General features: G+C 60.8%; 1 protein-coding gene across 1 annotated transcript; it reads right to left on the bottom strand.

Moving 5' to 3' along the window:
• Positions 1-5,077: 5,077 nt before the first annotated feature.
• On the bottom strand, positions 5,078-12,731 carry XKR5 (XK related 5). Its single transcript, XM_055143525.1, has 7 exons — positions 12,626-12,731; positions 11,640-11,829; positions 11,216-11,397; positions 10,391-10,600; positions 9,465-9,634; positions 8,714-8,825; positions 5,078-6,709 (listed from the first exon to the last, which is right to left on the bottom strand). The coding sequence occupies exons 1-7, from the start codon at positions 12,681-12,683 to the stop codon at positions 5,445-5,447; spliced, it is 2,187 nt and encodes a 728-aa protein (XP_054999500.1). The 5' UTR covers positions 12,684-12,731; the 3' UTR covers positions 5,078-5,444.
• Positions 12,732-16,840: the final 4,109 nt, after the last annotated feature.

The raw sequence follows: 16,840 nt of genomic DNA, 5'->3' as shown, positions 1-16,840 counted from the left end.
CCACAGCGTGAGCCGTCCCAGGGAACCCCGTGCGTTTCCTGCACGCTGCGTCCCAACCCCCTGATTCCTCATAAAATTCTCATGAGAACAGAGGATTGCGCCATAAAAACTCCGCGAGTCTCCCCATGAGAACCGGCCGCCGGAGAGGGGGCACTTGGGTTCACGGCTGTGGTTTATTTATTAAAAATTTCTCAGTAAATATATCACGGTCGGGTGGACAGTGCCCACAGTGATGAGGACGCTGAGGATCATTTCTGTGTCCCCAACTCGGAAGGAAAACAAGGAGAGGCACGTTGGGAACGCACCCAACCAAGGAAAAAAAAAAAAAAGAAAGCTAAGAAGTGTTTGCTCCTAAGAACTCCCCAGCTGGCTGGCCTGTTCCTGCCTGTCCCTCTGACCCAGAGAGGTTGGTGGTGGCGCTGCGTTTTCCAGAGCAAAGGCTGACTTCACAGAGCTCGGCGCTCACAGAGGGGCCACTGTGCTTGCAGATGAGTCCCTGCCATGGGGGCGTGGCCTCTGCGCTGTGGCCACGGGAGCTGGGTCTGAGGAACTGCCAACGTGTTTTCACTTTGGGCACGACCGGCTCCCTCCCAGGCCTCCCACCCTGTCCCGCTTGGGCCGCCACCTGGGAAATATCTGAGCCACCCACGGGCCCGGGAGCTGGCTGTTTCCACGTGGCTCTGAGACACGACTCCACACCCAGATGCACTCTCGTTCTATGGAGACGGATCGGCAGCAGGGAGGCTCTGGGGATCAACCCCAAGGGCTCAAGTCGGCCAGCCTGGTCTGGGGAGATGACCCTAGGGGTGGGGTGGGGGGGCCCTCTGGGAGCCCCAGGATTTTTTATTACTTGTTTTGGGGGCCTGGAGGGTGCTGGCACCACACCAGGTGGTGTTCAGGAGCTACTCCTGTCTCTGTGCTCGGATGTCACCCCTGGCCCGGGGCTGGCAGGTGCCTTCCCTGCTGTTCTGCCTCTCCCTAGTGAGAGGTACGGGCCGTGAAACTGTGCGTGGTGGCACTCCCTCCACCCCAGCCCGGAGCACTGACCAAGGAGGGAGACCGGAGCTTCCAGCCATCTGCACTGTGGGCTGAGTCGCAGGACGCTGACTGTGAAGTCCAGCCCGTGGATGAGGCGCTGGCCGTCTACTGGTGATGTCAGTGACTTTTTGGGGGTCACCCCCTGCGATACTCAGGGGTTCCTCCTGGCTTTGCACTCAGGAATCACTCCTGGCGGTGCTTGGGGGATCCTTTGGGGTGCCGGGGATCGAACCTGGGTCGGCCGCATGCAAGGCAAGTGCCCTCCCTGCTGTGCTATGCTTTATAGCTAAGCTTTAATGGCTTTATTTATTTATTTATTTATTGGTGCTGGAGATAGCACAGTGGGGAGGGCATTTGCCTTGCATGTGACTGACCTGGGTTCAATTCCTCCATTCCTCTCCAAGAGCCCGGCAAGCTACCGAGAGTATCCTGCCTGCATGGCAGAGCCTGGCAAGCTACCCGTGGCATATCCGATATGCCAAAAACAGTAACAAGTCTCACAATGGAGACGTTATTGCTGCCTACTCGAGCAAATCGATGAACAACAGGAGGACAGTGCTACAGTGCTTTATTTATTTATTTTTAATTGGATTTTTTGTTTCTGAACTTTGTGAGTGCATTACATATCTTGTATTTGAGCCTTCTTTTTCTTTTCTTTCTTTTTTTTTTAAAGAAAATAACTTTTTATTGAATTCCCTGTGAGATAAACCCTTCAAAAGCTGTTCATGGTTGGGTGTCAGTCAGTGTCCCAACACCCATCCCCACTCCCTTCTTGCCTCTCTGGGCTTCAATGGCTTTAAACTGAGGCATGAGAAGTCCCTCCTCTTCCTTCTGTGGGAGGTTTGCCCCAGCTGACTGGTGAGCACGTGAGTGAGGGGCTGGGATGCGCAGAAGCACACTGCCTGGCTGTCTGCAGAGGCCTCTAGGTGCCCGTGTGCAAGCCTGACCGCAGCCTGCAGCCCTGCATGCAGGAGGGGTGGAGCGCCACCTGCTGGAGCATGGCGCCACTGCTGGTCAGTGATGGGGGTGATGGATACGGCCCCGGGCCCCCTGTTGAGAAGGGCGTGGACGGGGCCGGAGCGATAGCACAGCGGGTAGGGCGTTTGCCTTGCACGCGGCCGACCTGGGTTCGATCCCCGGCATCCCATATGGTCCCCCAAGCACCGCCAGGAGTAATTCCTGAGTGCAAAACCAGGAGTAACCCCTGAGCATAGCTGGGTGTGACCCAAAAAGAAAAAAAAAAAAAAAAGAAAAAAAGAGAAGGGCGTGGAGGGAGGCCACCTCCAGGAGCCAAAGAGCCACCCTACGCCCTTCATCTGTTAAGAACGCAGGCCCCAAAGAGAGAGAGAGAGAGAGAGAGAGAGAGAGAGAGAGAGAGAGAGAGAGAGAGAGAGAGAGAGAGAGAGAGAGAGAGAGAGAGAGAGAGAGAGAGAGAGAGAGAGAGAGAGAGAGAGAGAGAGAGAGAGAGAGAGAGAGAGAGAACAGGGCGAGAGAGCCAGGAATAAGCCCTGCACACAGCCACAGTGTATCTGACTTATTCCAGGACAAAAACAAACACAAACAAAAGGTCATCCAAGCCCCATGCACTGAGAGGTGCCTCTCTCCGCAGAGAATGAGCCGGCCCTATCCGGCTGGGGAACTGGCTCTGAGCAGTCACGAGTCAAGCTGGAGACCATGGTCAGCCGCTTCATCCAAGCCCAAGTCAGGCCCGGCGGGACGGCGCTCGGAGTGGTCAGTTGCATGGAGTGAGGCTGAGTCCCCGAAGCTCGGGTGACCTCACAGACACCGCCTAAGTCTGTCTGTCTGATCTGTCCCAGGACTCTAAGCAGGGCCTGGCCCGCTGCCTTCCCACGGGCCCAGAGCTGCGACTGAGCACCCAAAAGGGACTCACATAAATGGACAATCCAGGGGCGGTTCCCATCTTATGCTTGTGGACGAATAACCTTGAACTCCTTGAGGATCGGGGAGCACCTTGGTGGTGGGTGGCGGGGCAGGGGCGCAGTTCCCCAGTCTCAGACAGCAGACTTCCCCCACCCGAGAGCCCCCACAGGGACTCCCAAGAAGTGTTGTAAGGGCAAAACTGAGGCCATTGACAGGCAGCAGAAATGAGATAAAATCAGGTAGGACTCAGGTTTGGTTTCCCAGAAATCATTCAATGCGTAACTAGCGAGCCTGACCCTACCCGGAAAGCTCCTGGGCCAGCAAGTGGGCACAATCAATCACAATGTGTCAGAAACCATAGAGAATGTAACCAGAAACCTTTATTGGAAACTATTGTTTAACTGTTGCCGGTGACTGCTGTTGCCAAAGAGCTTGCTTAACTTTGAAACTTTGAAACCTATATAAGCCTCTTACGGTCTGGAGTCAGGGTCCTTGTCAAGACCCCACTGTGTTGGATGAGACTTGGACCCTAGCTCGAGCTAGCAATAAAGTTCTGTTGCTTTTGCATTCTCGTGTGTGGACCTGGTCTCTCCGAGACTGGGTATCCGAAACTTGGGCACAACAGTGGACAGGGCTGCCCTACGCACTGAGGATGGGGGTTCCGGATTCTCCCTCAGACTTTCTTCCAGGGGAACTCGGGAAGAGCAAAGGGCCAGGAGGCAGCTCCAAGGGCCTGAGCCAAGTGCAGCATGAGGAAGCCCCGGGTTCAAGCCCAGCCCCACCTGGCCCCAACACTGCCGGGACCACCCTGGAGCCTTGGGCCTGGTGTGGCCCAGAGTGAAGGGGAAGGCGGGTTTGTCTCTCTCTCTCTCTCTCTCAGCAGATGCATCTTCTCTGCTTGCTTTTAGGCCACACCCAGCGGTGCTCAGGGCTCACTCCTGTCAGTGCTTGGGGAACCCCATGGGATGCCAGGGTCTATAGGGTCTACGCCCTCCCCACTGTACTCTCCCTCCAGCCCCAAAGATGCATGTCCTCCAAAAGGGGTGGCAGGCAGCGTGCTGCCTTCAAATCTACATGTGCAGGTCTGGCTGAGCGGGTCTACAGCACACAGCTAAGGGGACACAGCTAAGGGGCCCAGTCGCCTCTGCCTGCCCAGCCTGGCCCACTTGCTCATTGGGGGGAGATGGTTCTGGCATTCCCTGGGAACCAGACACTGAGCCTGTGGTCAGCCCGGGATTTCCGGATACCTTTCCATGGCTGAGGCCGCCCCCAAGACAGTCCTGGTGTGGCCTGGCAAATGTTTCCCGCCGTGCGGGTTGTCAGGGCCCCAGAGGGATGGGGTTTGGGGTAGGGACTCACGTTAGGAGACACCTGGACTCCGGGACTTTAGACGGGGACCCCTGTCCTCTTGCAGTGTCCTCCCAGACTCTGGCTCTATACAGCAGACAAGGTGAGGGGCTAGTGGTGACCAGCTGTCCCCATGGGCCCGGGACTCTGGGTCTTGGCTGGCCAGTCTTGTACCACAGAAAATCCTCCATCTGGGGCAACTGGGAGTCGTGGCTACTTCCCAGACTGAGTTGGAGACGAAGGTCAGTGCTGCCCTTAGTGGAAGCAGTAGCTGGAAGTGGACAGAGGCCTTTCCTAGTACTCCAAGGAGTCAGCGTGGAGGGTCCCGAGCCTCAGACATCAGGGAAGGCGACCCCTCCCTACCCAACTTCCCAGGGGTCCCTAACTCTCGGCCCCTGTGGGATTCCTGACGGGGCAGTAGGGCAGAGGGACACCAAGGGAAGGGAGAGGGGGACGCTGAGGGGAGAAATAGGTGCTCTCCTGGCTGGCAACCTGGTCCCAGACAGTCCCTCTGTCCATGGGGAGGGGGCAATGGGCAGGGGCTGGAAGCAGGCACTGCCCCCAGTGGGGAGTGGGGAATTGAACATGGTTGAGGTGCTGCTGAAATGCCCCAGTGGATGCACAGGGAGGGAGATGTCCACATCCGACACAGGGATAGCTCGGGGTACTCAGAAACATAGTGCTCTCTGGTTGGAGAGACAGGATGCAGGGATGGTACTGGCCTTGCACTTGCTGATCCTGGTTCCACCCTTGGCATCTCTCAAGCTCCAGCCCCAGCCTTGCTGGGTGTGGCCAGACTCCCACCCACCCCTGTCAGCCATGTTGGGTGTGGCCAGACTCCCACCCACCCTGTCAGCCATGTTGGGTGTGGCCTGACTCCCTCCCTCACCCCAGCCATGCTGGGTGTGGCCTGACTCCCTCCTGCCCCACAAAAGAGCCTTATGTTGTTCTCTTGACTTTGTTTGTGGGCTCCATCTGTGGGTGTCACCCAAAGAGCCACAGCCTGACCCAAGGACTTTCTCTGAGCAAGAGCCAGAACCACGGTGGTGAGGGGCACACAGGGTTGGCCCCGACCCTGAGCTGGTGCAGGACACGGCGCCCTGCTGACGGGTCTTTTCTGCACTGTGGTGGGACATGGGCTTGGGGGCTGCAGAGAATGTCCGGTGCCCCTGGGTGGGTCACACAGCATCTGCCTGGGCCGTCTGCCCCTCTGTCTGGCTGTGCACCCTGGGCGGGCACTCAGGTTTGGGGGTGGACGTGAGGCATGGCTGATCTGCTGGCCTCAGGCTCACCCCGGGCCATGCCCTCGGGGGACTCAGGTGCCCCGCGGGTTCCCCTGGCTGCGCCCCTTGCTCTGAGTGTGCCCTGCAGCTGCCGTGGCACAAGCTGCTCGCCGGGCAGCGGATGGGGCTGATGCTGGCCATGGCCACGGGAAAGGAGTGGGGGGCCGGCTGGGCCTGGCCACCATCCCCCAGCCTCTTTCTGGAGGGGGGGGTCTGTTTCATGAGCTGTCCATCTCGGGGTGAGGGCGTGGCCCCATGAGCTTTTGTCCTCTTAGCCATGGCATCATCTGTGATGGTCCCGCCAGCCGTGGTCCCATTAGTTGTGGTTCCATCAGCCATGGTCCCATCAGCCGTGGTCCCGCCAGCCGTGGTCCCATTAGTTGTGGTTCCATCAGCCATGGTCCCATCAGCCGTGGTCCCGCCAGCCGTGGTCTTGCCAGCCGTGGTCCCATCAGCCGTGGTCCTGCCAGTTGTGATCCCGCCAGCCGTGGTCCCGCTAGCTGTGGTCTCCTTAGCTGTGGTCCCGTCAGCCATGGTTCCACCAGCCACGGTTCCGTCAGGCGTGGTCCCTCCAGCCGTGGCACTGAAGTAAAGAGTGGGCCCACCCTTGCCCCCACAGGGACTGTCTTCCAGACTTGAGGTGGATCCTTTGTGCCGATCATTGCTGACAAAGGAGATATAACTCGAGGCTTCTGGTGGGCTGCCCGCTGCTCTCTCTGCCACCAGGTCCTCAGGGGGTGAGGACGGGGGTGCTCGCTGGGAAGACAGGGGCATCCTCTTTGTGGGGGAGAGGTGGCTTTTGTGCCATGTGGCAGGACAGCAGCCGCCAGCAGGATGGCCTCCGAGCACCGCCCCAAGCCGGGCTGGGTTTCCTGTCTTCAGCGCCAGCTTCACCAGCAACCAGTGGTGTTGGGGGGCAGAGGGTACCCCGGAAACCTGGCTCCCAGCCCAGCCGTGGGGGCAGCCTGAGGCCGGCAGCGGCTTCTGCACACTCGCTGGCTCATGGCTGTCCTTGACGTTGGCGCCCAGGCCGCCCCGAGAAGGACCCCCATCCGCACTGTCACCCCCCGCCCGGCCACAGAGGGACCTGAGGAAGCGTGACCGGATGGCTGTGGACTCCGGGTGCAGCCAGCTGTAGTATAGGCCCAGCGCCACACCGCCTGGAAGGAGAGAACGAGAGACGGTCATCACCCTCTCGGGGCAGTGCACAGTCACGGCGGACAGCGCGTGCCTGTGTGTGCCGGGGGCTGCCTGAGCCGCCCGCTCCCCCGGGAGCTGTGGGAGGGGCAGCAGAGCCCGAGGCTGCAGCAGCTCCTACCCAGACACCACAGCAACGCTGAGCCCATCAGCTCCAGAGCTCTGAAGCGTGTGTGTGCAAACGTGTCTGCTCGATCACATCTATGTCTGCATGCACGCAGTGTCATGCGTGTGTGTCTGTTTGGTACACATGTTAACTTGGCTTTCGAATGACTGGATCAGTGTCCCTTGGGCACAAGCCCATGGCCAGCCAGCAGGGGAAGGGGGGGACACACGCCCAGTGTCACCACAGGCCCACGTGGGGTCACCGGGCCCTTGGGAAGCCGCCAGAGCTTCCATGCGTGACATTTCCTCTGCGTGTAAGCAGCAGTGTGGACTCCGCTCGGCGCTGCTCCCGTGGCCTCTGCCGGCCGCTCCAGCTTCCTGTGGAAGCGCTGGGCTTCATGAGAAGCGGCACGCGTGGGGTGCGGGGGGGGGGGGGGGGTAAGTGCCGGCGGGAGGGAGCCGGGTCACAGTGCCAGGCCTGGTTGCCGTCTCACAAGGGTCCCGGGCCTCGCCCACGGTGTAGGGGGCACAGCAGGGCCACACAGGTGTGGCGCCTGGGCTGGTCCCAGGGGCCTGTGGCTGTACCCCGAGTCCTCACGCCGCACCGTGGGGACACGGTCACACGGGCTCAGACAGGCCCTGGGACAAGGCAGCCCCGCAGCGCTGCCAGAGAGCCCGCCCCGGCTGCCCACCCAGAGCCCAGTACCTGGGTGCCGGCCCCGCCCTCTTGCCCCGAGAGCTTGGGGTGGGGGCGGCGGCTACAGCTCCTGCCCATGTCCAGGCCCTACTGAGTCTCTGTGAATCCTCTCTGGACCCACCACACGGGCCTTCCCACCCTCATAGGCCTCCCTACAGGGGCCTCCGACCCCCCGGACCCTGTTATGGCAGGGTATCCTGCTGTCACTCTGCCCTTTATGCTTTTCTCTCTAGGTTTATTTTGATTTCTGGGCCACACCAGCAGTGCTCGGGGCTCATTCCCAGCTCTGTGCTCAGGGCTGAGTCCCGGCGCTGTGCTCAGCGCTCACTCCTGGCTCTGTGCTTGGGGCTCACCCCTGGCTCTGTGCTCAGGGCTGACTCCTGGCTGTGCTCAGGGCTGACTCCTGGCTCTGTGCTCAGGGCTGACTCCTGGCTGTGCTCAAGGCTGACTCCTGGCTCTGTGCTCAGGGCTGACTCCTGGCTGTGCTCAGGGCTGACTCCTGGCTCTGTGCTCAGGCCCCACTCCTGGTGGGCTCGGGGGGACCCTGTGGGATGCTGGGGATGGAGACTGGGTCTGATGCACCGCCCTGCCCACTGTCCTATCGCTCTGGCCCCCTCTTTGTACTTTTTCAAACACTGTGACCAACACAGAGATTTCTCTGTAATGTGGAGAATGGTCCATGACCTCAGGGAAAGCGTTTGACTTGGGAGAAAAGGGGCAGGCCCAGGCCCACGGGCTGCCTGGCTTGGATCATGGCCAGGGATTAAGAGAAGCTGAGTCCAGGGTGGCCAGCGGGAGCGGAGGGGAGTCTCCACTGGACAGACCCTGCAGTGTAGGCCTGGCCCTGAGTCTTATAGCCTTGGCAGAGTCCTGCGCCCACTGCTGTGAGCACTGGGACCCGAGTTCCCCTGCTCTTGTCTCTTTGGGGACAGGTTTGGGGGAGGGGTCCTCCCTGCAGCCCCCTCCGTGCCCCCTCTTCCTCCTGCCCTTGGATGGGGCAGGGGGCTGGTGGCGGTGGGTACTGTCCCCTGGGGGTTCGCCAAGGGCTGGCTGGGGTCTGGACAGGATGCCCCTGACCCCCGGTGGGGGCAGCCCCCTGCCCCAGTCCACGGGCTGCTTCGGGCCCAGCTGCCCATCCGGACTCGAGCTTGGACCTGCCTCTTACCAATGAGGGTCCCCAGCAAGGCGCTGACGGCCGGCCACAAACTGCCCGATGGTGGCCACTGCAGGAGGTTGGTGGCCAGCAGGAGCAGGGCCACGTTCTCCAGTGACATCACCTGCAAGCACGGGACAGGAGGGTCACCCTCCCCTCACCCCTTCCAGCGCCCCAACTGTGGCCCGGTCAGTGCCCAGGAACCCAAATCCCACCAGTCCACGGGGAACCCCGGTCCCCCACACCCCAGTGCCTGGGACCTAAGCCAGGCGCCCCTCACCCCTGAGTGCTCACTCTCATATCCTCGCACACTCACAGGCCGCACACACTCACTGACACACACATTCCAGCCTCTTACACACGGCATCACTCACACTCACACTTACCCCCTCACATACACACACTCACCTCCTCACACACACACACACTCATCTGCCTTACACACACATTCACCCCCTCACATACACACACTCACTGACCCCTTCATACATACACTCACCCCCCACACACTCACCCCCTCATACACACTCACCCCCTTACACACACACCCTCCCCACACTCATCCCTCAACACCCCCTCACACACACTCACCCCCTCACACACACGCTCACCCCCTACACACACACTCAGCCCCTCACACACACATTCATCCCCCCTACACACACACTCACCCCCTCACACATACACACTCCCCTACACACACACTCATCCCCCCTACACACACACTACCCCCCCCACACGCAGGCCCGGCCGCGGCACTTGCCGTGTAGAAGGCAGCCACGCGGCGTCCGGAGGGGCCGCCCCAGAAGTTCAGGTAGCAGAAGACGCCCACGGCGCCCACGAGCAGGTTGAAGAGCCTCCAGTGGCAGGTGCTGTGCACCACGTCACTCTGCTGTGCCACCAGCCAGAAGGTCACGCCCAGCCAGTGGGCACCTGGGAGGCGGCAGCCAGTGAGGGTCCCACCGTGGGGGGTGGGAGGGGCACAGCGCTGTGTGCTCCTCGGGCTGGCTCCCACCCTGCTCTGCACCCTGGGCTCGGCCCCACAGGCTGGGCATCTCCCTGGAGCTTTCCCAGGGGTGCAGGGGGCTGGGCCACACCTGCCACCTGAGCTGCCCCCAGGCTGGGGAACCTGCAGTGGCAGGGATGGAGCTGGGTCAGCTGTGTGCAGGGGAGCGACTTGAGCCCTGAAGTCACCAGCCCACCTGACCGGCCTGGCTCCCCTGGCCCTTGGACCTTAGCCCTCGCCCTGGGGAGAGCTGTGTCCTCCCCTGGCCACGCCCATGAGGCCAACCTGCGGGGCTTTGGGCCAGGGGAGTCCCCTCCGAGCAGTCTCTGCCCCCAGGCTGGCTTCTAGAAGCCTCTCGGGTGCAGGCGGGAGCTGGGGCTTGCGGGGGAGCGGCTGGCCCAGGCAGAGCGCCTTCTGCCCTATCCTCCTTTGGGCCGGGCCCTCCCTCTGTGTCCCGGCCAGCACCACAGACCCGAAGGGCCCTGAGCAATATGCGGCCAGTTCTCCCGGCCCAGCACCTCCTGGTCCTTCCTGCTAGGGCCCCTGCTGCCCCAAGCTCAGCCAGAGGGGCTAAGTCCCTGAGTCCACCCCCCAGCCAACCCCTGCGGCAAGCAGCGGCTATAGGGCATGGGGTCCTGCCCATTTTGGTCATGCAGGGGAGGGGAGGGCCGGGCTGAGCTCACCTGTGATAACCAACACCCAGAGGCGGTAAGTTCTGCAGAAGAGAACCAGGCTGAGGGTGCGGGCGGCCAGCATGCCCATCCTCCAGAGCAACTGGCACAGCAGGGCCGCCCAGGGCGCCGGGGGGCCGCCCCGCCTCATGGCACCCAGGCACTGTGTGTAGCAGGCCAGCGTCCAGGACAGCGACAGCCAGGCACACAGGGCACTCACCCCTGCAAGGAAGGGGTCAGCAGAGTCGGGCCTGTGGGAGCGATCACAGGGTGCCCCGAGCAAGCACCCCGATGTGTGACATGCAACAACACGCATGCTTGTGCCTGCATGGGGCGGAGAGAGGGAAGCTGGGAACCACAGCAATCATGTGTGCACACACACATGGGTCTGCATGGAGTGGAGAGAGCAGCTGGGAACCACAGCAAACATGCACACACACACATACACACATACACACCCACGTCTATATGGGGAGGAGAGGGTAGCTGGGGAAGTACAACAAACACACACACACACACACACACACACTTGTGTGCACGGAGTAGAGAGAGCAGCTGGGAAACACAGCAAACATGCACACACACACACACACACGTCTGTGTGGGGCGGAGAGGGCACTGGGGAACTACAGCAAACACACGCGCACACACACGTGTCTGCACAGGCGGAGAGCGGGCAGCTGGGGTCCCGTGACACCAGCTCCCCCCTGCTTCCCAGCCCGCGGGGGCCCTTTCTCCCAGTGCCTGGACAAAGCAGCTTGCAGCCCATGGGGTTTGGGCAAGGGCCCGCTGCCCCTGGGGAAAGCTGGTGCGGCTTCTGCCCGTTCTCCCCCTCACCTGGCACGACGGCCCCGGGGCCCGGGCTGAGGAGGATGTAGGTCTGCAGCAGCAGGTGCGGCGTGGCCTGCAGCAGGGCCTCGAGCAGGCGCAGGGTCCCCAGGGCGGCACCCTGGAGCGGTGGCAGCTGGCTTGGGCCCCCGCAGCCCCCGCACAGAAGCGTCCACGCCGCATCCCAGTGCCTGGAAAGGGACGTGTTCAGGGGCCGGCTGGGCTCCAGGGCCCAGTGCGGGGCCGCGTGGCAGGCGCCTGCCCCAGGGTCCCAGCTGCGCCTGCAACCATGCTCCCCACGTCAGGGCATGTGTGCAGTCTGTGTCGGGTGTGTGTGTGTGTGTGTGTGTGTGTGTGTGTGTGTGTGTGTGTGTGTGTGTGTGTATGTGTGTGTGTATGTGTGTGTGGTCTGTGGGGCTGGGCCCGTCCTCACCGCTTCCACACGCCCAGCTGAAGCAGATGCAGCAGCAGCAGCAGCCCGCAGCCTCCGCGGCCGTCTCGGTCCTCCCGGAACCACAGGTAGCTCAGGCCCTGGACCAGCAGGCCGGGCAGCTGCAGGCCCAGGCCCAGCCACCCCCACAGACAGCGGCCTGTGGCGAAGTAGTAGATGGGGCTGCAGAGTCCTGGGGGAGCAGAGGGCGGGCTGACTGCAGGGCCGTGCCCAGGGTCCCCTAGGGCTGACAGAGGGCTAGAGAGGGGCTAGAGAGGCAGGACGGGGCAACCGTGTCCTGCCCAGGGCCCCACGGCACCTGGCCCTGGGAGCACTGTGGGGATGGGGCCTGTCCCCTAGGGCCCGGGGACAGTGCTGAAGCGAGTGCCCCCTCCACTGTCCCCTCTGCGGCCACCTGAGGGCCAAGGTGCCGGGACACTTGCCTGGTGGGTGCTTGCAAAGGCCCAGGGTGGCCCAGGGCTGGCCCGGCAGGTGTGTGTGGGGGTCTGGATCTGAGCCTGTCTGGGTCCCCGTGCCTGCTGGAAGCCCAGGGGTGGGGGGTGGGGAGCCGCGTCTGCACAGGGCGCCGCCCGGATCAGATCCCTGAGATCCAGCCGGCGTGGAAAGGGTTACAGATTCAAACGCGAAAGGCGCTAAACCCTGTTGCCATCTTGCGCCTGCCGGCGGGAAAGCCAGGGCTGGAGTCACAGGCGGGGCGGTCCACCCTGCCCCCGGGGGACCCGCACGGAGGCCAGGGCAGGTGGGGGAGCGCCGCGCCTGGCTGTTCGGCCTCTGGAGGTCAGTGCAGGTGGGGGGCCACAAGACCCGGGCGCATCTGCACGGGCTGGGGGGGGGGGGCGTGGGAGGCGGAGCATTCAGGGGGAAATGGGAGAGACGGAGCATTCTGGGGGCGCCCGGGAGACCGTGCATGGGGGCTCGCGTCCCGGACTCGGACGGCTGCCGGTGGTGTGGAGGGGCTGTCCACTCACGCGCGCTCTGCTCGGCCGCCAGCAGCAGGGCCCAGACGCCCAGCACCGCCGCCTGCATCCTCCGCCTCGGCCCGGCTCGGCCCGCCCCCTTCCCGCCCGCGGGGATCCCGGGTCCCGGGTCCGCGTTTCCGGGCTGTGACCCACCTCCGAGAATCCCGCCCTGTGGTGGCGCCCCCTTCTGGCCGGTCTGAGTAGCGCCCAGCTCAGCTGCCGCAGAGTGTCCAGGTGGGCTTGGACAGGACTGGGCAGAGGCGGCTTTCCTGCCGCGGTTCAGGAGCCCCGAAAAGCACCTGACACCCGCCAGGGCCCCCTGGGCCGGCCTTTCCCCAGGCCGGGCTGCTGACCAGCAGGTCCACCTCTGCCACATGTGCCGGCCCGGGGGTGAAGTCAGGGTCTGTGCCCACGGGGGACAGGAGGTGCACGCGCGTCCTTTTAGTTCGGCAGCTTCCTGACAGCACCCTTGGGGGCTGAGTGCTGCTCCCCGCTGTCCAGCCTGGGCCCCTGCAGAAGGTCTGGCCCTGCAGACGCTGGCCAGGTGGACCCGAGAGCAGGGCTGGGGAGTGGCCCTAGTAGCCCAGGCTCACTTGGCATTGCTTGGCTTTGAGCCCCTGCAATGAGACCCTCATCTGACACTTTCCCCAGTTCTGGGTCTAGGGTGAAGGAGCAACACTAGCTGGGAGATGCCCCGGGTGTGAGGAGGGAGGAGGAAGAGGAGGAGAAGGAAGAGGTGAGAAGGAAGAGGAGGAAGAGGAGGAGGGGGAGGGAGGAGTGGGGTCCCTCCTAGCTCCCCCACCAGACCTTTCTGGGGCAGGAGAGGGGGTGAGCAGAATGGGGCTGGCAGCAGGAAATAGAGCCTGTCTGGGGTGCTTCTGTGGACCCAGAGGGGGGCAGTCAGCCCATGACAGCTTCACCAGCACCTAGCCACCACCTTAAAGTTTGGAGGAAAAGCAAGAGCCCGAAGAGTACATCATCATCATCATTCTTATTTTAATTTTTAATGTAGGAGTACTGCTGTTTATTCAGCCACTGATTAAGCTGACTAAAACCAGCAAGAGGGGCTAGAGTGATAGCACAGCGGGTAGGGTGTTTGCCTTGCACGCGGCCGACCCGGGTTCAATCCCCAGCATCCTATATGGTCCCCTGAGCACCGCCGGGAGTAACTCCTGAGTGCAAAGCCAGGAGTAACCCCTGTGCATCGCCGGGTGAGACCCAAAAAGAAAAAAAAAACAAAACCAGCAAGAGTTCATTATTTGAGTCAGAAAGAGAGGGACAGACATAGAAGGACTGCACTCATTTATAGAATATAAAGTAACGGAATGGGAGACTAACACCCAAGGGTAGTAGAGATAAGGACCAGGATTGCTACATGGCTTGGAAGCCAGCCTCACATGCTGGGGGAAAAGGCAGCTGGGATAGAGAAGGGACCGCCAAGTAAATGACGGTTGGAGGGCTCACTTGGGGCAGGAGATGCGTGCTGAAAGTAGACTGTGGACCGAACATATGGCCAGTTAGAACCCGTCGCCTGCTATTGCCACATATAGCAGCCTGTTATTGCAAACCATAACACCCAAACTAATAACCTGTTATTGTAAGCCATAACACCCAAAAAGAGAGAGAAAGAGGAAGAGGGAAGGTGCCTGCCACAGAGGTAGGGGGATAGGGTGGGGTGGCGGGAGGGATACTGGAAACATTAGTGGTGGAGGATGGGCACTGGTGGAGGGATGGGTACTCAGCCATTGTATTTTACTGAATTTTTACTGAATTTTACATTACTGAAATATAATCATGAAAGTTTATAAGTCTGTAAAATTTTACTGAATTTTATATTACTGAAATGTAATCACGAAAGTTTATAAGTCTGTAAAAATAATTAAAGGGGGAAAAAGAATATGAAAAAAAGAGTACATTATTAAAAAAAGATCTCCTAATGATTGTTTTTGAAAAGAGAGAATTTTGTGTGTGTATGTGTGTATTTTCGTAAAAAAAAAAATTCTTCTTACTCAGCAGGGAAGCAACCATGATCACGAAGGTGGTTTTCCCAGGGTGAGGCTCATCTGGATGTGCTGACCCCTGCGGTTGGCCCAATGGACACTGGGCTGTGCCATTAACGGTGGTGGTGGGGGACTGTGTCCATGCTCTCCCCCAAGAGCCCCCAACTCTATTTAAGTACCAAAGTTTACAAAGTCGTTCATAATGCAGCTGTTCTGGGCACTCGGTCCCACCAGCACTGTCCCCAGCTCCCCACCCCCCCCAAATCATTCATTAATGTTGCTTGTAGCAATGAAATGGTAAGTGGAATTACCCAAAAATAATCTGTATCTCTGTATCTCTCATCCTGTTGCTCATCGATTTGCTCGAGCAGAAGAAAGAAAGTCTGACAATGCAACAACCAAAGGTGTGCTGAGCTGTTGGCGGCTGCTGGAATGTTCTCTGCTATGTTTTCACTTTCGAGCTTCCTGGGCTTCTGTCAGTTGGGAGGCGGCTGTGGGCGCCCCCCTTGGTGTCTGTGGGCCTGGGGTGGCGTCCGCGTGGCATCCCCGCAGGGTCAGTCGTGCGGTGGTGGAGGTGGCCGTCTGTGTGGCAGTGTCTGTGGGGCCTTCGGCAGGGCTGGGCCTCAGTCCCCCTCCCCGGGCGCCCCAGACCTCTCAGCGGAATGCCCGTGGAGCTCAGTGGGTGCCTTGCCTCTACCCGGAGACTGCTCGCGAGGCCACGAAACTGGGCCACGTCCACGGCGGAGGCTGTGGGATGACAAGATGCAGTATCAATTTTATTTCTAAAATGAAATGAACTCATAGTTTGGGCTGGGGGCCACACCCAGCAGTCCTGGGGAGACCAGACGAAGCTGGTATTGAACCTGGGCTGGCCTCGTGCGAGACAAGCGCCTTAGCTAACCCCGGCTCAGTCTCCCGGCCTAGCTGGTTTCAGCCCTGAGGGGTCTCTCCTGCCCCCTTTGTGCCCCAGCCCCGAGGGTGCGTCATGTCTCTCTGAGCCGGTCTCTGATTCAGCCTGAGTCAGTCTCGGGCTCACAGATGTGGCTCTTCAATCCCCAGAAGCAGAAAAACCAGCTGATGACTCGCACGGGCCTCTGAGGTCAAGGAGACACCCAGTGTGGACAGGCCGCTCGGCCTCCTGGCCGTGGGAGGGACGGCGCTGTGACCACCTGGACAAGAGCGAGCGAGCGTGTGTGTGTGTGTGTGTGTGTGTGTGTGTGTGTGTGTCTGTCTGTCTGTCTGTCTGTCTGTCTGTCTCGGAGTACGGTGTCGCTGAACTCAGGGGCTGATGTCCGGGCCCTGGGCTGAGTTTGTTCTGCCCTTTCCACAGGCACCAGAGCCCTCCCCCTCCCGAGGCCCACCCGGGGGAGTCGTGGAGAGGCACACCCGCCTCCCGCTGGACCGAGTGACCTCTCCGCAGAGCGGCTGGCCCATTTCTGGGTCCTGGGAACAGCAGCCCTGCCCGTGCGGCCCTAGCTCTGGTCCTGCAGCTTCCCAGCTCAGACCAGCCTCCCGCACCCCAGGGCAGTCTGTTTGCTTGGGCAAACGGGGCAGTGGTTCTACTGTTCTCATGCTCTGTGTCAGTGGTGGTTTGTTTTGCTGTGGTTCGACTCGTTTCTCTGACATCTGTTTTTCCTGGAGATTGTTATTTGGTGCCTGGGACTCGATCCATTTCAGGTCCAACCGCTTTTTTTTTTTTTTTTTTTGGTTTTTGGGTCACACCCGGTGATGCACAGGGGTTACTCCTGGCTCTGCACTCAGGAATTACCCCTGGTGGTGCTCAGGGGACCATATGGGGTGCTGGGATTTGAACCCGGGTCGGCCGCGTGCAAGGCAAACGCCCTCCCCGCTGTGCTATCGCTCCAGCCCCGCCTTTTTTTTTTTCTTTCACTTTTTGGATTACGCCCAGCGATGCACAGGGGTTACTCCTGGCTCTGCAGTCAGGAATCACTCCTGGCGGTGCTCAGGGACCATATGTGACTCTGGGGATTGAACCTGGGTCTGCCACTTGTGAGGCAAGTGCCCCCCCCACTGTGCTACCACTGCAGCCCTGTGCAACCACCTTTGACCAGAGCGTTCCTAGGTCGTCTCGCTGTCTGGGGCCTCCTCGGCGGGCCACTTCCCAGCAGAGGCTTCAGCTTCAGGCTGCCGGCCCCCAGCCTTGGATTCCCGGCCACAGTTTTTCACAGAGGGTTTTGAGTGTCGGCGTGTCTGAAGATGCCTT

This window comes from Sorex araneus, chromosome 1 (assembly GCF_027595985.1).
Source record: "Sorex araneus isolate mSorAra2 chromosome 1, mSorAra2.pri, whole genome shotgun sequence".
NCBI classification, from domain to species: Eukaryota; Metazoa; Chordata; class Mammalia; order Eulipotyphla; family Soricidae; genus Sorex; species Sorex araneus.
The sequence above is the reverse complement of the archived record's forward strand: the minus strand, read 5'-3'. Positions and strand labels throughout refer to the sequence as shown.